This window comes from Plecotus auritus (genome assembly GCF_963455305.1).
Source record: "Plecotus auritus genome assembly, chromosome: 9".
NCBI classification, from domain to species: Eukaryota; Metazoa; Chordata; class Mammalia; order Chiroptera; family Vespertilionidae; genus Plecotus; species Plecotus auritus.
The window spans coordinates 151,007,821-151,029,498 of NC_137783.1; the positions used below are offsets into that span (position 1 = coordinate 151,007,821).

At 61.7% G+C, this 21,678-nt stretch overlaps 1 protein-coding gene across 2 annotated transcripts; it reads left to right on the forward strand.

Moving 5' to 3' along the window:
• Positions 1 to 2,172: 2,172 nt before the first annotated feature.
• Positions 2,173 to 20,507, forward strand: CDC42BPG (CDC42 binding protein kinase gamma). Of its 2 annotated transcripts, none has more exons than XM_080640790.1 (37): positions 2,173 to 2,358; positions 4,812 to 4,903; positions 4,981 to 5,064; positions 5,419 to 5,514; positions 5,815 to 5,963; positions 6,457 to 6,550; positions 6,809 to 7,009; positions 7,134 to 7,382; positions 7,783 to 7,862; positions 8,709 to 8,806; positions 8,896 to 8,976; positions 9,266 to 9,363; positions 9,461 to 9,640; positions 9,874 to 9,966; positions 10,113 to 10,234; positions 10,318 to 10,390; positions 10,610 to 10,716; positions 10,800 to 10,914; positions 11,137 to 11,285; positions 11,364 to 11,452; positions 11,760 to 11,812; positions 11,893 to 11,991; positions 12,070 to 12,129; positions 12,415 to 12,520; positions 12,795 to 12,928; positions 13,008 to 13,147; positions 13,244 to 13,325; positions 14,030 to 14,246; positions 15,121 to 15,183; positions 15,304 to 15,903; positions 17,010 to 17,107; positions 17,189 to 17,273; positions 17,414 to 17,534; positions 17,709 to 17,826; positions 18,018 to 18,132; positions 18,250 to 18,335; positions 19,325 to 20,507. In XM_080640790.1, exons 1-37 carry the CDS (start codon positions 2,199 to 2,201, stop codon positions 19,379 to 19,381), a joined length of 4,644 nt encoding a protein of 1,547 aa, XP_080496916.1. In that variant the 5' UTR covers positions 2,173 to 2,198; the 3' UTR covers positions 19,382 to 20,507. The 2 variants fall into 2 exon arrangements, with proteins under 2 accessions (XP_080496916.1, XP_080496917.1); XM_080640791.1 differs by having other exon boundaries at positions 11,896 to 11,991.
• Positions 20,508 to 21,678: the final 1,171 nt, after the last annotated feature.

Sequence of the window (21,678 nt, forward strand, 5' to 3'; positions counted from 1 at the left end):
TTGGAACAGGATGTGACAAAAAGGAATACAGGACCAAATAGAATCCAGTACCAGATGGACTGCCCCACGTAGACACCGGTGGGTCTCAGTTTTTGTCTGTTTCCCCTCTGCTGTTCTGCGTGGGATGGAGTATGAAGGGCCAGGGAGGGACCTGTCTGAGAATTCAGCATTCAGAGAAGCTAAGAAACTTGCCCGAGGACACATAGGGAGTCAGCCAGGACCCAGTTGGTCCTTGACTGCTGACCCTGGGGGCCAGGTTGGAGTGGGTTTGGGGACCAGAGTGTCCAGGAGGGGCAATGAGGAGTGGTCTGTTTTCCCACCCAGGAGCCTTTCCCTACCCTATAACTCCCCAGAAGATGGGAACTTGGGCTTGTCCTGAGCACCTGGACTTCCTCTGGTCTCTGGCACCCCCCTGTGGCCTCCCAGGGCACAAACCCTACAGTGGGCCCCACCCCGGCCCCGCCCCCCAAAGGAGGGCCCAGAATGCTACAGGTGAGAACCCGGAGGGCTCAACCACACAATCGCAGCCCCCCTCCCAGAAGACACATAGGCCATTGAAATTTAAATCCTGGTAATAATAGTAATAATAACAATAATAACAATAAAATAAATCCTGGCTCCCTTCCCCCACCTGACTTGGGTGGGGAGAGAGCCCGTATGTCTTGGTTTTCCCAGGGACAGGTCTGAGGAGATCAAATGGGAGAGACCTGTGGGGAAGCCCCGGGGCTGCTAGGGATGCTGCCTTCAGCTCCAAGGACGTTCAGAGTGCCTCCTCCCTCCAGGCTCGCTACCTGATCCAGAAGACTCAAGAAGGTCTCCGCCTGAGGGAGGAGGCAACCCCCCAGAGATCTTTTTAAATGGAAGAATGTGTTATCTAAAGCCGCTAAAAAGCCCCACCCTTTGATCCCTCCTCTTGGACAGACTCACAGTCCTGTGGTTTCTGGTCCAGCCCAGCTGGAGACGGCTGGGCAGAAATCAGAAATACCACTGGATAAGCCAGCCCCGCCCCTCCCCGATCTCCTCCAGCTCAGTTCAGACTTCTCCTTGGCCTTTAAGTTCCAGGCCGGCAGAAGGCCCTGCTCCCACTCAGGGCTTTGAGAGCCTGTGGTGGCCTGCTCTTCCTCCCGGGAGCACACCTGTGCCTTCCCCTACCTCTCCCTTTCCCCTACAGGCGTGCATCTCCTAAACTCTAAGGGACCCCCCAGACTTGCAATCAGGGAAGCAATGGCCAGCAGCAGCTTATCTCTTGCTAACCCCCTGAACCTGTCCCCAAGGCTCCCTTTTCTCTGGCTTCTCAGTGAGCCAAAGCAGTTCTGCCTAGGCCTTCCTGTTGCTTCTCCTGTGCCAAGCCCTTCCTTATTTCACAGTCACCAGCTTTAATAAAAGCACACACACACACACACACCCCAGAGCCTATGGTGGAGTTACCAGCTCAGCCGCACTGCCGGGTTTAGCTAAGGGTCCCCTCATCCTCAGCCTCTCAATTCATTTTGTCCTTCCCAAGTCTTAGTGTATCCATCTGCCAAATGGGTGTAACTATTCCTGCCTCACATACCTGTCTCCCAGGTAGCTGTAACGATACAAATAAAATGAAAGCAGAAACTAGCGAGTTTTTTGAAGGGGGACATCCCGGGAAGGGAGCGGACTACAACTCCCATGCGGCTCCGGGGCCGCGGGCGTCCCTAGCCCCTCTCCCTAAGCTGAGAAAGAGGCGGCCGCTGCCCCGGCGGACGAGGGAAGCTGCAGTACCCCGGGCATCCCCACCTAGGTTAGGGGCCGGCGAGGGCCCAGGTAAGGCTGGGTCTAGGGCCGCACAGGGATCTAGCCGGCTTTCCAGGCCCCCTGCAGACCCCGCCTTGCCCCACCCTGCCCAGGAGTTAGTAGCGTTCGGGCCCGCCCCCCCACTTCCTGGCCGAGGTTGGCTCCGCCCCCGCTCGCCTCCGCCCTCCCACCTTCACCCACTGTCGGATCTCCCATTGGCCGGCGCGCACCTGCCCGTCCGTCGGGGGGCGGGGCGGAGGGCGGGGCGGGGCGCCCAGGTGAGGGCGCGCTGGAGGCCTCGGAGGAAGGTGACAGCGGGGAGGGCGGGAGGGTGGGGGGAGGACGCGCGGAGGATCTGAGGACGGACAGGCGGACCGACCGACGGCGGACATGCGGGCGGCCCGGCTCTAGCCCGGGCCGGAGCCTCGGCCGCAGCCATGGAGCGGCGGCTGCGTGCGCTGGACCGGCTGGCGCGGGGCGAGGCCGGCGGCGGCCCGGGCCTCGACGGCCTCTTGGATCTGCTGCTGGGGCTGCACCACGAGCTCAGCAGCGCCCCCCTGCGGCGAGAGCGCAACGTGGCGCAGTTCCTGAGCTGGGGTGAGTGACTCTGGCGGGCCAGGAGGGATGGACCGCGGGACTCCACGTCAGGACCCTCTCCCTCCGCGCTCCACACCCACAGACCCTCCCACCGGGAGCCGCGCGCCCACGGCCCCCAATCCCCACCGCAGACGCTGGGAACTGGCCCTGACACGAGCCAGCGGACCCCGCGCACCTGCACACCTTACCTTCAGTCAGATTCACACACACTCTTTTCTACTCACAGAACCTGGAACATGCTCACAACACACATCTCACATAGACAGACTCAGAAAAACTTGGTCCCAGGTATAGACCCAGACACAGGTACAATACACGCTCTACACAGAGCCACGTCCAGAATCCCTCCCTCACGCATCACACCTCATGACCTGTGAGAACACAGACTCACACGCAGACTCCATGCATGTCACCCACTGGCACACATGCGCTCTCAGTCTCCCACATACCACACGGCCGCACTGGGACGCTCATATGCAGCTGGTGGAGAGACACCTGTTTCTACTCACAATCTGTAGGTGTCACACACGTCCCCCCCACACGCACTTCCATCTCCCTGCATCTAAGACCACCCCAGTCTGGACTAGGCACCAACCTCAGCCCCTTTGTGCAAGCCGCTGGCCAGGTTTCCTGAGGGCTTTTCCCCAGGGCCAGGGAGGGAGGCCTGGCTGGAGGTGGATCTGTACCCCTTCCTGGTTGACTCATCTGAGTCACCGGGAGTGGCTGGCCCGGGGTGACCCTGAATTCACTGTGAGCACCGGTGCCAGCCAGGCCATGGGGGTAGGGCATGGGGCCTGGCCTGGAGGGAGGGTGAGGGTGTTTGCCCAGTGGGCAACTAGTGTTCAGGCACTCCTGAGCTCTGGGCAGGCACACGGCCCAGCCTGGCACAGTTGGGGGCCTGACACATGCCAGTGAGTGGTCCCCAGCCCGCAGCCCGTTCCTCAGTGGTGAGGGCAGTAAGAGGTCCCCATCTCCCTGCTGCCTTCTCTTCTCCCCGGACTCCTGCACCTTATGCTTGTGTCTCACTGTGTTGTCATCACCCCCTGTGACGCCACACCCACGTGTGTGTTTGCACACACATGTGCTCCTCCCTGCCTGCCTCTGGCACCTCTGCCTGGGACCCCCGTGTGGGGGCCTGTCTGTTGACATCTCCCGAGGTAACTTGCAGGGTGGTGACTCACTCTGCTCCTGCCCCAACTTGTCCCCAATCCTAGAGCCCCATCCCCTAGGGCAGGGCCAGGGGACTGGGCAGCCTGTCCGGGGACCTGGATCCTCCTGTCCATGGGCCGCTGGTTTGGGCCCCTGCCTGGCTGATAGGTAGCCGTCCTGGCCTCCGCTCCCCCTTGGAGGCCTGTGGCTGCTCCTCTCAGCTGCACACACAGACCTGGGAAAGAGACAATTAATTTCTGTAATGAGGTTTCCACCCCTGCTGCGGGGTTTTGCTTGATAAACCTGTGGAGCAGCTCTGTGTCCCACCCACACACCCGCCCATCTGGCAGGGAGTTTACCTCCTGGCAGGGGAAACTGAGGCAGGGAGTCAGACTGCAGCTGACCCCAACTGCTACTGGTCACTCTTGGCCTCCTTAAGTTTCTAGGCCCCAGTTCCCACCTCCAGGCCTGGAAAGGGCCTGGGAGTGGCTGAAGATGCCCCGTGTGGGAGTATCAGGGACTGCAGGAAGGAGGAGGATCCTGGCCAGGTGAAGGCCAAGTCCAGAGAGGGAGGAGGGCTCAGAGTTGTAGGGCTGGTCAGGCCTGGAGGAGGTCCTGAGTGTTCACATCTTCCAGTGCCAGCGTCTGGAGCCAGGGAGAGGTTTCTGGCCCTGCATTTGAGTCTTGTGAGGTTCTGGGCAGACCTATCTATGCCTGCCGACGAGGAGGCCCCCCATGGGGAGACGCTGTCCTGCCTGTCCTCTGGGCTCCCCCAGGCCTCACCCCATCCAAGGTACCCCGGTGTCTACAGGGGCCCAGGACTGGGCCACACTCCTCAGTGGCAGAGAAGCCTCTCTGGGGACAAGGAATGTTGCCTGTCCAGTTTCCCAAGACAGGCTCTGGCCTGGTCTTGCTAGGTGGCTAAGAACTGTGAGCTGGGGGTGGGAATGGTATCCCCATCTGCCCCTGGTGACCTGGCTGGTCAGGGGCAGCCCCAAGCTGGGGAGGACTACAAGTTCCATCAGTCCCTGGGATCCAGGCTGTCTGGAGTCTGGGGGCAGAGGTCTAAGGATTCAGGGAGGCCTCAGGGCCAGGTGGTCAGCAGAGTCAGGACCCCACCTTGCATGCATCCTGATCATGGCTGAATGGGCTGCAGCCCCTATCGACCCCATAGCCAGAGGTTGTCCTGGGGAGGTCACCCTTGCCCTGGCCTCAGAGGAGTTATAGCTCCTGGCTTTCCCCAGATGAGAGAGGGAACTGGGGCCCTCCCGAGGTTCCCTGAGCCCCACTCTATGTCTCCTCAGCCAGCCCCTTCGTCACAAAAGTGAAGGAGCTGCGGCTGCAGAGAGAGGACTTTGAGATCTTGAAGGTGATCGGCCGAGGCGCCTTCGGGGAGGTGAGCAGACGGCCTGGGGAGGTGGGAGGAGGGTGTTTGCACCCACGCGCTGAGCCCAGTGCTCTCTGTGGCCTCAGGTCGCCGTGGTGAGGCAGAGGGACAGTGGGCAGATTTTTGCCATGAAAATGCTGCACAAATGGGAGATGCTGAAGAGGGCCGAGGTCAGTTTGGAGTCTGGTGAGACTTAGGCACCCTAAAAGTGGGTGAGGGGGGAGGGCGAGAGGGTGCTGACACACAGGGCATGTGGGAGAAGAGGTGGTGTGGCTGCCCAACAGGCAGAGGATCCACCCCCAACAGCTGCCGACTCCCCCATCCCTTCCTTGGAAGCACGTGGAGTTGTTCCCACTTTCCTGATAACACTGAGGCCCAGAGCCATAAAGCATGGGCTCTGGCTCACACAGAGGACCTTAATCTGAGCTCCTAGCCTTCCTGAGTTTTCCTCCGTCCCTGAGCTGGCGTGGGGCTTTCCGGGGCTCTGACCCCACCCCATCCCCTGCCCCCCAAACCTGCTGTAGACAGCCTGTTTCCGGGAGGAGCGGGATGTTCTGGTGAAGGGCGACCGCCGGTGGGTGACCGCTCTGCATTACGCCTTCCAGGACGAGGAGTACCTGGTGAGGATCCCGGGCAAGGTTGGAGGGGTTGCCTGGGGACAGAGGAGAAGGCCCTTGGGGTCCAGAAGCATTGGGCCCAAGGAGAGAGAGGTCCCTCCTACTGGGACCAACAGGCTTACCCTCCCAACCAGCTCCAGGGCCTGGACCCTCCGCCTGAGTACTGACTAGGAGCTGGGCGCCCCAAAGCTGGTGGGAGACATAGCCCCGCCTCCCAGAGCCCCACGGGGCCACTGGGAGGTGAGGTCCTGGGGCAGGTGTCCCTTTCTCCATCTGATTCTTGCCCCACCCACCACCATCCAGTACCTGGTGATGGACTACTACGCCGGTGGGGACCTCCTCACTCTGCTGAGCCGCTTTGAGGACCGCCTCCCGCCCGAGCTGGCCCAGTTCTACCTGGCTGAGATGGTGCTGGCCATCCACTCCCTGCACCAGCTGGGTTACGTCCACAGGTGGGGCCCGCAAAGCCCCAGTTCCCTCTCCAGTCCCTGCTGACAACTCTGGGGACAGCTGACATTGGCTGAGCACTCACCACGTGCCAAGCCCTGCGCTGGGTGCTTCACCTGCATGATGCCTTTGAATACTCACACCAAAAACTATGTGATGGGGCTGCTTATTGTTCCAGTTGATAGATGAGCAAGTCAGGGCTTAGCACAGGTGAGCACCTGCCTGGTTCCAGGTGACTCAGCTGGTGGGTGGCCAAGCTGTGGTTTGCTCCTGTGTCCCCCATAGCACACTCTGCTGTCTTGGAGGGTCGTCCTTACGGATCCCTTTCCCCGGTCTAGCCACCTTCCTCCTTCCTGGGAGCGAGGGGGCCTGGCCACCAGCCTTCGCCCATCCCACATGCGTGCATGCAGGAGCACGTGTGAGCATACACATACGTGCCCGCGCACACACCCAACCACACACACAGGTCAGGCCCCTCACTCTCCCTGCCTCCCGCAGGGATGTCAAGCCGGACAATATCCTCCTGGACATGAACGGGCACATCCGCCTGGCTGACTTTGGCTCCTGCCTACGTCTCAACAACAGTGGCATGGTAAGGACCCCGCCCCGGGGTGGGGGCGGGGAACACGTGGCTAGAAACGCTCCCAGGGCCTGGGCGGCACCAGGCCTAGTGCAGGGGGCATCCGGCTCCCAGGGGAAGGAAGGACTAGGCCCAGGGCCCAGGTGGGAGCACCAGGCCAGCCAACCCCTAGGGAGTGGGGGTGCCAGGCCTAGACCCTTGGTGAGGGGCCAGCGGGCCCAGCCAAGCCGGGGGCTGTCCTTGTGTCCTCATCAACACCACCGCCCACAGGTGGACTCGTCCGTGGCAGTGGGGACTCCCGACTATATCTCCCCTGAGATCCTGCAGGCCATGGAGGAGGGCAAGGGCCACTATGGCCCGCAGTGTGACTGGTGGTCACTGGGAGTCTGCGCCTACGAGCTACTCTTTGGGGAAACGCCCTTCTATGCTGAATCCCTGGTGGAAACCTACGCCAAGATCATGAACCATGAGGTCTGGCTGCCAGGCTCCGGGGTTCTGGGAGGGCAGCGGGACTCCCGGGTCCACGAGGTTGGTGATGCCTGTGGGTGGGGGTGGGATTCCGGATACCCACCCGCACTGCTCCCCCGGCCTGCAGGACCACCTGCAGTTCCCCTCGGATGTGCCGGATGTGCCGGCCAGTGCCCAGGACCTGATCCGCCAGCTGCTGTGCCGCCAGGAGGAGCGTCTGGGCCGAGGAGGGCTGGACGACTTCCAGAACCACCCCTTCTTCGAAGGAGTGGACTGGGAGCGGCTGGCGAGCAGCACTGCCCCCTACATCCCGGAGCTTCGCGGGCCTGTGGACACCTCCAACTTCGATGTGGACGATGACACCCTCAACCACCCAGTGAGTGGTGGGTCCCGCTGCAGTAGGCCCCTCCCTGGCTACGGGAACCCCCTAGAAGTTTCCCAAAGCAGTTGCTGGGCTGGGCCTGAGGCCTTCAGACCCCAGAGGCTCTTGGGAGTTACGGTCCACCTGCCTTGAGGTGGGTTGTGCCAAGTGAGGGTCCTTTACCTCGCGTCATTCTATTAACCAGAAGCTGTATAAGGAAGAAGACTCCCAGTGGTGGGTGCCTGGGCGGCCATAGCCTCAAGGACTCCTGGGAGGTGTGGTCTGGTTAGGTGGGGGCCATGTTCCCACCTGCGCAGGAGGAGGGCGGCACTCCGTCCCCAGGCATCTCCTGGATCTGAAGCCTCAGCCTGGAGCTGTGCCCGGAGACTCTTAACTCTCTCCCCTCCTTCCACAGGGGACCCTGCCACCGCCCTCCCATGGGGCCTTCTCAGGCCACCACCTACCATTCGTGGGCTTCACCTACACCTCGGGCAGGTGAGTCTGGTCCTCACACACCTGGTGGGAAACTGGGGGCTGCCTAGCTTGGAGGACATGGGAGTGTAGCCTTTCAGGACCTGGTGCCTGCATGGGACAGGTGCTGAGGATGTGCGCGCTGAGCCCGCAGGAAGACAGGCCCCATGTCCTCAGGGTCCCAGTGATTCCATGCCCAGGCCCCCTCTGGGTCCCGCCCTGGCATTTGGCCCTCCCCATTCCCTCCATGGCAGACTGGACTGGGGGCCAGAGGCCTCACGTTGGAAGGGCCCGTACTGCTGCCCAAGCCTCACCTTGTGCCTCTGTAAAATGGGCAGGATGATCCAGTTCCATGCGTGGGGCTGGCCTGAGCCATAGTGAGGTCCTGGAGAAGAGGCACTGCAGGTGTAAGCCAGTGCATCTGAGCCGCACGCGTGGAGCGCCCACTGGGTGCCGCACTCATGGCGCCCACTGTTGGTTCCCCAGGCGTGGGGCCCGCGGGACCCATGTCACCGAGTCCTCTTGACAATCCTTGGAAGAAACCCTGTTATCACCTCCATTTTCCTGTGAGAAAACAGGCTCAGATATGTTAGATGACTGTTCGTAGTCACATAGCTTGTAGGGGCTCGAACCTGGACTGGGGGATCTGGGAGCCACGGCCCTGGGCTGCTGCCCATGGTACCAGCCTGGGGACTCCCAAGGGCAGGGTCTGGCCGGATTTGTTTCTCTTCCTGCACGGAGCCCAGGGTTGGGTACAGACCTGGCACACTGTGGGTGTTTCTTGGGTGAATGAATGATTGGATGCAGGAGAACGGAGGAGGTTTTGGCGGGTGGGGTCTCTGCTGACCTGTGCTGCCCTGCTCTCCCCAGTCCCGGCCCCGAGAGCAGCTCCGAGCAGCTGGCTGCCCTGGAGCGGAAGCTCCGCTGTCTAGAGCAGGAGAAGACGGAGCTGAGCCGGAAGCTCCAAGGTACCGGGAGCCAGCGGGGCCAGGGCTGCGGGTCTGACCAGGGCCACTGCTGCGGACTAGCTGCTCACCTGTGGTTCTCCCCACGGCAGAGGCCCTGCAGATCCCCTCAGACCATCGGGAGCTGGAGCAGCTGCGGAAGGAAGTCCAGACCCTACAGGACAGGCTGTCAGGTATCCCTACTCACCCGTCCCCGCTCCTTCTCTGCCCCCTGCCCTCACCTTGGGGCGGACCTGCTTTCCCAGCACACCTGAGTCCACCCTGAGTTCCGGTCCTGCCCCTGCTCTGCGCACGCTGTGTGAGCTCAGGGAATTATCTTAAACTCTGAGCCTGCACATGGAGAATGGGCCGAGGAGACCCCCCCTCCCAGGCTGCGGCCACGGCTCCACGAGACACTGCATGCGGGTGCCTGGCTGAGGCTGGGCAGTCAGTGTGTGCGGTCTCAGTGACAATTCCTGGCAGAGACGCTGAGGGACAGCAAGGCCCCCTTGTCCCAGACGGATGGGCCCCCCGCTGGTAGTGACAGTGCCCTACAGCAGGAGAGAGACCGGCTCCTCCAGGTGAGGGCCTGGTGAGGTGGGTGACTGGCCCCGGGCTCAGTGGTAGGAGGCCCTTGCCCTAACTCCAGGCTTCGTGCTCCCCATCCTGATTCCCCAGGAGCTGGCAGAGGCTCGGGCACGGCTGCGGGCACAGGAGAAGGAGCTGTGCAGGGCCCAGGGCGGGCAGGAGGAGCTGCTCCGAAGGCTGCAGGAGACCCAGGAGAGAGAGGCGGCCTCGGCCAGCCAGACGCAGGCCCTGAGCTCCCAGCTGGAGGAAGCCCAGGCTGCCCGGAGGGAGGTGAGTGACCCCTGGCCTGGCTGGAGGAAGCCCAGGGAGCAGAACACCAGGTGCCTTTGCGCTCCCCACTGTGGTCGGCAGGGGCCTGAGCAGGGGCTGATGGTTCGGGTGGGCGGCGGGGGTTCCCTGCCTCATTCCCGCTGTGGCTGGCAAAGCTGGAGAGTCTGCAGCAAGGCCAGGTAGAGGCTTGGGGTGGGCAGGTCAGCACTGGCTGCCTCTGCACCCCATCACAGCTGCAGGCCCAGGTGGCCACGCTGAGCCGGGAGGTGACCCAGCTTCAGAGACAGCGGGAGCGAAGCCTTGAGAAAGAATCTTCCCGGGTCAAGGTACTGAGTTCTAACCCCCAACCCCTAAGGGGCACTTCCCTCTACCTGACCCTACTCAGGGCCCTCGGGTCCAGGCCTGTGTCCCGGCGGTAGAGTGGGCCATGGCTTCTCAGGCCCCTGCCCTGACCCCTCTCCGTGTCCTCAAGACCGTCCACACTGCCTCTGAGACCAACGGCACGGGATCGCCTGAGGGCGGGCCTCAGGAGGCTCAGCTGAGGAAGGAGGTGGCCGCCCTGCGTGCGCAGCTGGAGCAGGCCCGCGGCCACGGGTGAGCTAGGCAGCTGGGGGGGTGGGGGTGGGGCAGGACCAGGGCCCACGGTGGGAGTAACCGAGGCACCCTCTCCTCTCCAGGCCCAGTGGAAAGGAGGAGGCCCTCTGCCGGCTACAGGAAGAGAACCGGCGGCTGAGCCGCGAGCAGGAGCGGGTCAGCAGGGTAGACAGAGGGCAGGCAGCCAGGCAGAGGGACTGGCAGGGGCACAGCAGGAGGGGTGGGCAGAGAGGCCAGGGCCCAGGGCTGGCTGTCTCCCTAGGGGAGTGCCCGTAGCAGGCAGGCAAGCTGTAGGGCGTGAGCCAGGGCGGACATAGGCAGGGCTCTGGTGCTCGGGCCCCTGGGGACTGACCCCACCTCCCACCTGGCCCCCAGCTTGTGGAAGAGCTGGAGCGGGAGCAGCAGAGCCGGCAGCGGCTGGAGGGCGAGCGGCGGGAGACAGAGGGCAACTGGGAGGCCCAGATCGCCGACATCCTCAGCTGGTGGGTGCCATGGGCTGGAGGTGGAGGCTGGGGCAGGCGGAGCTGAGGGCTCAGCCATGACCCTGAGCCCCCTTTCCAATCAGGGTGAATGATGAGAAGGTCTCAAGAGGCTACCTGCAGGCCCTGGCCACCAAGATGGCAGAGGAGCTGGAGTCCTTGAGGAACGTGGGCACCCAGACACTCCCTGCCCGGCCGCTGGTGAGCCCCAGAGATACCCAGTGGGGAGGGGGTGCCTCACTCTGAAGGTGTGGACACAGCTCATGGAAGAGCAGTGACTTGCTTCAGCCCACAGTGTCACTGGCAGAGCTGGGGCTGTGCGCCTGATCAGGTGGCATCGGCAGTGGTGTGCTCTGGCGAGAGGGGGCCTCTGAGGCAGCCAGTCCCAGGGGGCATCTTACATGGGTGCCCTCTGGCCACCAGGACCACCAGTGGAAGGCAAGGCGGCTGCAGAAGATGGAGGCCTCGGCCAGGCTGGAGCTGCAGTTGGCCTTGGAGGCCGAGATCCGGGCCAAGCAGAGCTTGCAGGAGCAGCTGACACAGGTGCAGGAGGCCCAGCTGCAGGCCGAGAGGTGAGCCCAGGGCAGGCGCTGCAGCGGGCACCAGGACCATGCAGGGGCGGCTGGTGAGCTCTCGCCGGTTCTCCCCAGCCATCTGCAGGAGGCTGAGAAGCAGAACCGGGGCCTGCAGCAGGAGCTGGCTGCACTGCGGGAGGAGCTGCGGACCCGCGGGCCAGGAGGTGCGTGGCCGTCTGCATGGCTGTCCTGGAGCAAGTCCCCCACTGCAGCCTCTGTTACCAGGGGGTCCCACACAGCCTGGCAGGGCGTGGAGATAAGAATTTGTTCCAGACGGTCGCTTACCCCACCATCTGTTAGCCAGCACTTACTGAGCACCTACTGTATGGCAGGTCCCGCCACCACAGCCTGCAGTCATTGCCCCACTTTCCTGAGGTGGATACAGGCCCCCAGTGGCCCATGGCTCCTCAGGAATAAGTGTCAGGGCTGGGCCAGACCCCAACCCCAGTGACCCACACCCTCTCTTTTCAGACACCAAGTCCTCAAACTCCCTGATTCCCTTCCTGCCTTTCCGGAGCCCAGAGGTAAGAACCTGGTTCAGGGGCTGGTTGGGGAGGGTCCTGGGGACAGGCACAGAGGCCTTGATTTTGCCCCCAAACCCCAGAAGGATTCTGCCAAGGACCCTGGCATCTCAGGAGAGGCCCCAAGACCCGGAGTGGAGCCAGAGCTGAGGCCGGAGGGCCGACGCAGCCTGCGCCTGGGGGTAAGGACGGCTGGAACCTGCAGTTGGGGGGCCCTCTGCCCATGCGTTTCTCACCTGCTCGTTTACCCTCCCCCACAGGCTGTGTTCCCCAGAGGACCTGCTGCTACCACAGCCCCTGCAGAAGGTCCTCCTGCAAAGGTCGGTGCCCAGAGGGTAGAGCGGGTGGGGGCACCACGCCATTCTGCTGGGTTTCCAGGGACCCTCTCGGTTCCTCCACCTGCACCATGGCCCGCAGACCACATCGTGGGTGGCGGTGGCAATGGGTTTGAGTGCTGCCACAGACTCACTGGGGCTCAGAGCTCACGCTGCCAGCTGGCTCAATCCCTGGTCCTGCCTGACACGTCAGGGTTGCCTCAGGAGTGGGGTACAGGGCCCTGAGAGGCTGTGGTCTGACGTGAATAATGGCTGTGTTCCCCCCACAAGCCTGGCTCACACATGCTGCGCCCCCGGAGTTTCCCGTCCCCCACCAAGTGTCTGCGCTGCACCTCGCTGATGCTGGGCCTGGGCCGCCAGGGCCTGGGCTGTGACGGTGAGACCCCTCGCCCCCACCCGGCCCCCTGCCTCCCAGGCACCAGCCACAGCCCCTAGGGGGAACGAACAGAAATGGCCCTGATCCTGACACTCCAGGCTCCGTCTCTGAGCCCAGGCTACGTTTCCCACTGCTAAGTTTTCCTTTTCTCACTTGGTGGGGAATTAGTGACAGCTTGGGGGGCCTCAGGGAAGCTGGGGCCAGGGACGCGCAGAGCCCTGGTTCTGGGCTGTCCCCACCCAGGCTCACACCCTGTCTCCTGCTTTCCCCACAGCCTGCGGCTACTTCTGTCACTGGGCTTGCGCCCCACAGGCCCCACCCTGTCCTGTGCCCCCTGATCTCCTCTGCACGGCCCTGGGAGTACACCCCGAAACAGGCACGGGCACTGCCTATGAGGGCTTCCTGTCGGTGAGCTGGGGCCAGGGAGGGGGAGGACAGCACGGTGGCGCTGCGGCCTGGCAGGCCCTCCCATGCCTGCCTTCCCCAGGTGCCACGGCCCTCAGGCGTCCGGCGGGGCTGGCAGCGGGTATTTGCCGCCCTCAGTGACTCACGCCTGCTGCTGTTTGACGCCCCAGACCCTCGGCTCAGCCCGGCCAGCGGGGCCCTCCTGCAGGCACTGGATCTGAGGTGGGTGCCAGGCATTGGCATGGGCAAGGGACAAGTGGGTGGATGCGGTGCAGCCAGGGGGAGTGTGCCCTCTGACCTATTCCATGAACCTCGCAGGGACCCCCAGTTCTCAGCCACCCCAGTCCTGGCCCCTGATGTTATCCACGCCCAATCCAAGGACCTGCCACGCATCTTTAGGGTAAGTGCCTGGGGCGGGGTGGGCCAGTCACCATCCACTGTCAGGCTGACCCCTTCCACTGGCTTTTCTCCATCTCCATGGCTGACCCTTCATCCCAGCCCCTCCTCTCCACATGGGCGGCTACACGAGCCTCCCTTCGGTCCATGCACCCCGCCCCGTCCTGGAGGGCAGAGTTTTCTATACGGGAAGCTGACCGTCCTGCTTGTTAGGACTCACCTGTGGCTCCCTGTCACGCTCAGCGTGCTCCCGCCGTGGCCTCGAGGCCCTACATTTCTGACCGGCAGGCCTTCCCCACCTCTCCCGGGAGTCTCTCTGCTCTGACCACACCTTGCTTTCTCCACTTCCGAAAGTGCCCTGCACTGTGGACCCTTCACCTCTGCTCCCTCTGCCAGTCCCTCCCCCTCCTCTGCCATTCCCCCAGGCTCCAGCGGGAACGCCTCTTCCCTGGGAGGTCACCCTTCCCCGCTCACCTGTGTCCCCACGGTGCCCGCAAATCCCTTCCACAGCACCGGTCAGGGCTCTGCGGCTGTCCCTGTGCCTGTCTGACCCCCTGCCTCGCTCATCACCTGCTCTAAGCAGCACCCAGCTCTCGCCCGCCCAGCAAGCTCCCATCTGGGTTAATTAGCATCAACTGCACAGAGAGAAGGGAGGAAGGACAACTGGCCCGCAGCCCGCAGCCCGCCAGCCCAGGTCTCTGCCCACAGGTGACAGCCTCCCAGCTGACCGTGCCGCCCGTCACGTGTACTGTGCTGCTGCTGGCGGAGAACGAGGGTGAGCGGGAGCGCTGGTTGCAGGTGCTGGGCGAGCTGCAGCGGCTGCTGCTGGACACTCGGCCGAGGCCCCGGCCTGTGTACACCCTCAAGGAGGCCTACGACAACGGGCTGCCCCTGCTGTCGCACACGCTCTGCGCTGCCATCATTGGTGAGCCTCGTGCCAGGGGGCGCGACCTGTTCTGGACAGGCTCAGGGAGAGTTAGGGCCTGTAGGGACAGTGCTGGCCCAGCCACAGTCATGAGGGCCGCTGCCACTGCCCAGTCCCCGCAGCTGTGAGATGTGGACTCCGCCTTGCCCCGTCCCCTCGGCATGGCTGTGTGGGGAGCCCAGACCGGGGGCAGGAGCCTGGCTCCTGCGGCTCAGCTTCTCTGGGCCTCCATTTGCTTTTTCTAAAAGAATCTCGGGCGAGTGAACAGAGCAAAGGTTTTAATAGGAAATAAACCAGGTGTTTTGCTCTCAGCTCTCTTAACTAGCAACTGGGTGACCTAAGCCTCACCCGTCTCCCATGAGGCTGCTGGGTCAGCAAGGAGCCTGGAGCCTCCATGACAGACGGCTGGGGGAGAGGAGAAGCGCGCGCAGCTCTCCCAGTAGCCTGGGCCTGTGCGGTCCGCCAGGTCCCCTGTGTCAGTCAGGAGCCGGGGGGCACAGGGGCATTTATTGAGCAAGGATTGCCGTGAGCTTCACACTCACCGGCATTGCTTCATCTCCAGTCTCACAGCAGCTGTGTGAGGAAGGTACCATTATTGTCCCCACTTTTTTTTTTTTTAATTGTCCCCACTTTACGTTAGGGGGAACCGAATCTCCAAGACTTACCCAAAGTCCCACAGTTTGGGGTGGAGGGCCTCTCACCCCATCCCTGCCCCCACAGCCTTTACCATTAGAGCCAGTCTAGACTCTGGGACAGAAGGGTTCAATGACACAGGGACAGGGCGAAACTGAGGCTCATCAAGGCAGGTGGACTGCCCAGTCCCTGCCTCTGAACAGGCCCTCTGGACCCCTAACCCTCTCTTTCCCTCTCCCAGACCAGGACCGGCTTGCTCTGGGCACCGAGGAGGGGCTGTTTGTGATCCACCTGCATAGCAATGGTACATGCCAAGCTGGGCCAAGGCTGGTGTGGGTGGGGCTCGCCCCAGGGCACAGGAGGATGGGCACTGAGCTGCTTCTCACCCACCTGATGGTGACACGCTCTCTTACCAACTCCACAGATATCTTCCAGGTGGGTGAGTGCCGGCGGGTGCAGCGGCTGGCTGTGAGCCCCAGTGCGGGCTTTCTGGCCGTGCTGTGTGGCCGAGGCCCCAGCGTGCGCCTCTTCCCCCTGGCCGAGCTGGAGAGCGCCGAGGTGACAGGTGCCAAGATCCCTGAGTCTCGAGGCTGCCAGGCGCTGGCGGCCGGGAGCATCCTGCAGGCCCGCACTCCTGTGCTCTGTGTAGCTGTCAAGCGCCAAGTGCTCTGCTACCAGCTGGGCCCAGGCCCTGGGCCCTGGCACCACCGCATCCGTGAGCTGCAGGCACCAGCACCTGTGCAGAGCCTGGAGCTGCTGGGCGACCGGCTGTGTGTGGGTGCAGCTGGTGCCTTCTCGCTCTACCCACTGCTCAATGAGGCTGCGCCCTTAGCGTTGGGGGGCAGTCTGATGCCTGAGGAGCTGCCACCATCGAGAGGGGGCCTGGGTGAGGCGCTGGGTGCCGTGGAGCTCAGCCTCAGTGAGTTCCTGCTGCTCTTCACCACTGCTGGGGTCTATGTGGACAGCGCCGGCCGCAAGTCTCGCCTCCATGAACTGCTGTGGCCAACACTGCCCACAGGCTGGGGTAAGGCCAACAGAGAGCCAGGCTGGCCCCTGGGGCTGGCTTGGGGTGGGACAGGGCCAGGCACCTGAGGTGTATCCCGTGCATCAGAGGAAGACAGGTCCTGCCCAAACACCTGAGCTTGCATTGGAAGCCAGTGTGCACCCTCCTGTCTGACCATGCCCTGCTCTGCCCTCGGTGCCTTATGGAGGATCGTCCTCTTCCATGCCTTAGAGCACATCTCCCCCTGCCTGAACCGCTCTGCTTTTTGTACCTGGCAAACTCTTAGGTACATCCAGCCCCGGGCCTGAGCAGGCCCTCCATGATGACCACCATGGTTGCTGTCATTGTCACTGTGTCCATGCTCCCTTCCCTGCTCTTCCTCATCATTGGTCCTTGCTCCTTTTCACTCCCCCGCTTCTGTGTTCGGACCTCTGCCCTGGCCCTTAGCACCTTCTTGTAATGACTGTTTTGGTGCTTGCACATCAGCTGGGCTGATTTCTTCGTCACATCCAGCACCCACCCCTGACAAGCACACTCCAGGTGCTGGGACTGTTTGGAGGAATGAATGAATGAATGAATGAATGAATGAATGAATGAGTGGGGCAGCGGGGGAGTTTGGCACATTCACAGATAACTGGCGTAATGGAGTATGGGCTGGAAGAGAGGGACAGAGCTCCCTTCATGAGCAATGGCTCTTCTGGGGTGGGGCCTGTGGGTTGGGTGTAGCACAGACTTTCAACATGTAGGCGTCGGACCCAGACAGCCTGGGGCCAGTTCCCAGCTCTCACTCACCACTGGGTGACCTTGCCCACCACTTAGCTCTGAGGTTTCTGATCCCTCATCTGTAAGGTAGGGGTTGTTTGAGAATTAAAGGAGAAAAAATCTGCAAAGTGGTTAGAACTATGCCTGGCATGGCGTAGAGTGGCACTCCAGATCATTATCTCGGGTTTGTTATGGAAGTTGGGTGGGGCCCCCTGGAGAGTCGTCAGAAGGACTTTTGGTGGGGCAGGACGTTATTGTGCTCCGGCAGGGCACAGGGTGTTCCCGTGGCACTGAGGAGGAAACAAGCCCCGAGAGGCGCCTGACTTGCCCAGGGCTGCACAGCACAAGCAGTTTCTACCCTGCAGGTTACGCAGTCCCCTACCTGACGGTGTTCAGTGAGAACTCCATCGATGTGTTTGATGTGAGGAAAGCAGAATGGGTCCAAACGGTGCCACTCAAGAAGGTGAGGGTCTGCCAGGACCCCTGGGGCTGGCCTGGGGTAGGACAGGGTAGCATGGGGTGACCTCTGTGCCTGTTGCCTCAGGTGCGACCCCTGAACCCAGAGGGCTCCCTGTTCCTCTATGGCACCGAGAAGGTCCGCCTGACCTACCTCAGGAACCGTCTGGCAGGTGAGGCAGTGTGTTTTGCTTGTGTTTGTGGGTACGCAGGTGTGCGTTCACCTGTGCGCACGTGTGGGTGAATGACTCGGCGCCCGCGGACCGGAGCCTTGGGGACTTGTGAGCACTGCCCAGCTCTGCTTCTCCCACAGAGAAGGACGAGTTCAACATCCCCGACCTCACTGACAACAGCCGGCGCCAGCTGTTCCGCACCAAGAGCAAACGCCGCTTTTTTTTCCGGGTGTCAGACGAGCAGCGACAGCAGCAGCGCAGGTGCGCGTGCGTGATGCAATGGCTGGGCGGGGCCTCCAACTCTTGGGGGCGGGACGAAGCAAGGCCCGCTCCGGGGGGCGGGGAGTCAGCCCCGGGAGATGGGGGGTCTAGGGGCGGGATGGATGGGAGATGGCACCTTCGCCTACCCCCCCTCTAAATCATTTTTGCCCGCAGGGAGATGCTGAAGGACCCCTTCGTGCGCTCCAAGCTCATCTCACCGCCCACCAACTTCAACCACCTGGTACACGTGGGCTTTACCGACAGAAAGCCCAGCGCCAGGGACCCGCCCCCGGTGAGTCCAGAGCCAATCACAAGCCTCCTTGGGGAGGTTGAGCCAATCAGCGCTTCTCCGGTGCGCTCGCCGCTGCCCACAGCTCACCTGGTACTGGGCCCTCAGCATGTCCAGGCTGGCGACTGGCTGCGGTTGATTGTCACGATCTATTGTGCCGCTGAGTCCCACCCCTCCGCACCGTCCCCCAACAGGCTCCTGAAGGGAAGGGCCGAGGTGCCCGCAGCTCCGTCCCGCAGCGGCCCCACAGCTTCTCCGAGGCCTCGCGGCGCCCAGCCTCCATGGGCAGCGATGGGAACGCGGACCCCAGTAAGAACAGCCCCACAGCCTCCTGTACCTCCACATGTCTCCCCCAAGTTTCCACCCCCTTCGGACCCCTCAAATCTGACCTTGTATTTTTGTCTCCCCATCCTGTTCCTGGAACAGTGAAGAAGAAGCCTTGGACATCCCTGTCCAGCGAGTCCGTATCCTGCCCGCAGGGATCCCTGAGCCCCTCAGCCTCCCTGATACAGGTGAGCCAGCGGGAGCGTTTCCCTCCTCCACTCCAAGCACAGGCAGTTCTGCTCGGTATTAGGCCCTTCACTGGGACCTGAGGCCGGAGAACAAGCTTAGCCCATCCTTCCCTGGGTCCTAAGAGATGCAGACTGTTACCTGTCTCACCCCACAGTGGGCCCTGCAGAAGCCTGGAGTTGGGGGTCTTGGCTCTGACTGTCCCAGCAGTGTGGCCCAGAAAGGTGCCTGGCCCCCCTGAGCTTGTCTTGCCTGTAAAATGAGGTTATTGTGAGACCTGGTACATAGCTCCGCACATGGGGCCAGTGCCACAGAGGGGGACCTCTTGGGATTCTTAACAGAGGCCCAGCCCGGGGCAGAGAGCAACTCACTCTGGCTGGAGATGGGGGGTTCCTACTCATCCTCCAGCCTTCTCTCCGGCTGTCACCCCCATCACCACCCCCAGCCACACTAGGCCACTCAGAGCCTGGGACGTGCCCTGTTCTGTCACACCTTCAAGCTCTTGCCCCTGCTCTCCCCCTCGTTCGGATGCCCTTTCCTGTCCTCAACCCGATGAATGGCAGGCCACCTCCAGGCTCTGCACCAGTGTCACCTTTCCCAGAGACCACCCGACTGCCCCTCTGGGGTGGTGCCACCTGTGGTGCCCGCCTCCCACCCATTCCTTTGGTTTTTGTCGGGGGGCCAGTCCTCCCTCAGCTGTGGGCTCATGGATGGCGGGGATCAAGTTTGTCTTCTGTCCAAGGAAAGCATGTTTGTTGATTGAGTGAAGAATGGAGTGAATGAACAAAGAGACTTTAATTTGGACTCCAGGATTAAGTACGAGTTCCCCAGTTCTTCTCACGTAACCCCACCCCCACTCACATCAGCCGCCTCCAGGGGCCCTGCTGCAGCCGGTGATGGGTCCTGGGAAGGCCCCCGAAGGCAGTGGCTCGGTGAGGAAAGAGTCCTGCTGTCCTCTTTCTACCCTGACTTCCTTCTCTTTCTCCTCTAGGTCTCAGAGCGTCCCCGGAGCCTCCCCCCAGCCCCTGAATCAGAGAGCTCCCCTTGACACCCTCTGGCAGGGCCCACCCGAATCCCAGGACTGCGATGTGAGGGAGCAAAGAGCCTGAGGAGTGCCACGCTCCGGCTGGTCCGGGACATGTGGAGATTCGGACTCAGGGAGAGCCTGGGCTGGGGAGCCACTGGGAGGCTGAGTCCCCGGGACCTGGGAACCTGGCTCCCAGCCCTCATCCCACCTTTCCCCTCTACTCCCATCCTGTGCTCGCCACTGGGAACAGAATGGTCCCCGTTCTGCTATGGGCTGGGGGCTCTTCTGGCCTGGTGTCCAGGGATGATTGTGCCAAAGCCCTCGTTTCCAGTGCCAAGCCTCAGGGGGTTTGGAAGAGTCAGGGACGGAGAAGGGCCAGGTCCCTGGGAGCAGACTCAGGTCTGGGCTGCGCCCTGTCCAGCCCCCAGGGAGGCCACGTTGGGGCATATCCCAGTCTCTGCTCAGGGACAGGGCGAGAAGGACAGGCTCCGAGCCAGAGGAGAGAAGCGAGAGAAGCAGGGGGAAGGATGTAGGTGAAGGAAGTGAGAGGCAAGTAGGGAGAGAGGAGGTGATGGTGCTTAGAAGGAGGGAAAAGCCCTCCGGAGAAGGAGAGAGGGATAAAGGAAGATGGATGAACAAGAGACAAGGGGAGAGGGAATTGGGGGAACACACCCACGGGTCCTTTCTCTGGGGAGGAGCAGGGTAGGGCTGGGAACAGGGAGAAGAAGCTCCATAAGCCAATTGACATTGTCATCTCACCCGTCCAGAGGAGAAGAGGGTTCCTAAGCAGGGATGGGATGGGGAGGGTATTTATATGGGCTACTTGGTGGGAGATGGGCACCCGGTCGGTCCACTGGCGGGTCTCCAGGCACACTTTGGCCCTTCCCAAAAATGGGGGGGTCCTTTTTCTCAAAGCTTCGACCAACTGTGTATTAGGGGATCATAGGGGACATTTTATTATTGAGCACAGCCATTATTATTATTATTATTATTATTATATTACTATTTTTATTAAACCTCCCCCTACTGATGAGTGAGGGGCAAAATAAGTATTTATCTCCTCAAATGCCCTGTTCCCGGGAGGGGTCAACCCTGATGCGCTGGGAGGCAGGAAGAAACCAATAAAGACAACTTTGTAAGTTGCTGGCCTCCCCGCCTGGATCTGTCTTCCTGGGGTTCAGAAAATGGGGCGGGGGGGAGGGTCAGAAATGGAGGAGGAGGGAGGGTATCAAAGAAAGTTAAAGACCAAGTTGTCTTCCCCGTATTTTCAGGAATCAGGTGACACATTCAGGGGGGTAAGTGAAAAGTGTTCAATAACAAAGGGGTGGGAGCATTAGGGAACCCATGGAAGAGGGGGAGTGCCCCAGACCCCAAGTAGCAGGACAAGGCAGTGGTGCTCCCTGAGAAGAGCTGTGGCTCTCAGTAGAAGAACTTGGCCATGGCTCAGCAGAAGGCACTCCAGGAAATAAATTCCTCCTCCCTAGCTAGAGCTTAGTTTTACTGCAGGTCCTAGAAGGTGGCCTTAGGGCCACTGAGCTGTGAGGCTGCTGTGAGCAGGGAGGAGGAGGGGTCTCACTTGTACTGTGACTGGGCAAGACCCAGGTGGAGGCAGAGCTGGCTGAGGAGGGCGGGTGAGACCTGTGCCTGGGATCCGGGCAGGCCTGGGGGACTGATGGCTGTGGCAGGGCTCATGGCTTCTCTACAGCTGCAAGCACCAAAGGCCCAGGTGTCATGTGAGGTTGGTGATAGGGGTTGGGGGTGCCCATGGAATCCCAGGGCCTGGGTAGGAGCCCAACCCTGGGAGTCAGACAACCTGGATTCTAGTCTAGCTGTGAAGTCATGAGCAAGTTACCCAACCTCTCTAAGCCCCGGTTTCCCCTTTGGCAAGCGGGGGTCATGAAACCCATCTCATGGGTGGTTCTGTTGAGATTTGGTGAGATAATGAGTGTGAAACGCCTTTGCCCCACTCAAGAAATGTCTGTTCTCTTAAGATGCAGAAGCCCAGCCCTGGCCGGTTTGGCTCAGTGGATAGAGCGTCGGCCTGCGGACTGAAGGGTCTGAGGTTCGATTCCGGTCAAGGGCATGTACCTTGGTTGCGGGCACATCCCCAGTGGGGGGTGTGCAGGAGGCAGCTAATCCATGTTACTCTCTCATTGATGTTTCTGACTCTCTATCCCTCTCCCTTACTCTGTAAAAAATCAATAAAATATATTAAAAAAAAAAAAAAAAAAAAGATGCAGAAGCCCAAAGCGAGGGTCCAGGGAATCTGAGGCCCCTTGCAAACGAAGACCTCTCCAATCACCTGGCCTAGCACCCAG

Bases quoted from the DNA above. Each gene is read 5' to 3' on its own strand.
- CDC42BPG (XM_080640790.1), top strand. From the start codon at position 2,199: ATGGAGCGGCGGCTGCGTGCGCTGGACCGGCTGGCGCGGGGCGAGGCC. The intron at 2,359-4,811 runs GTGAGTGACTCT...ATGTCTCCTCAG, and splicing joins GGCGCAGTTCCTGAGCTGGG to CCAGCCCCTTCGTCACAAAA. The intron at 13,148-13,243 runs GTGGGTGCCAGG...TGAACCTCGCAG, and splicing joins CTGCAGGCACTGGATCTGAG to GGACCCCCAGTTCTCAGCCA.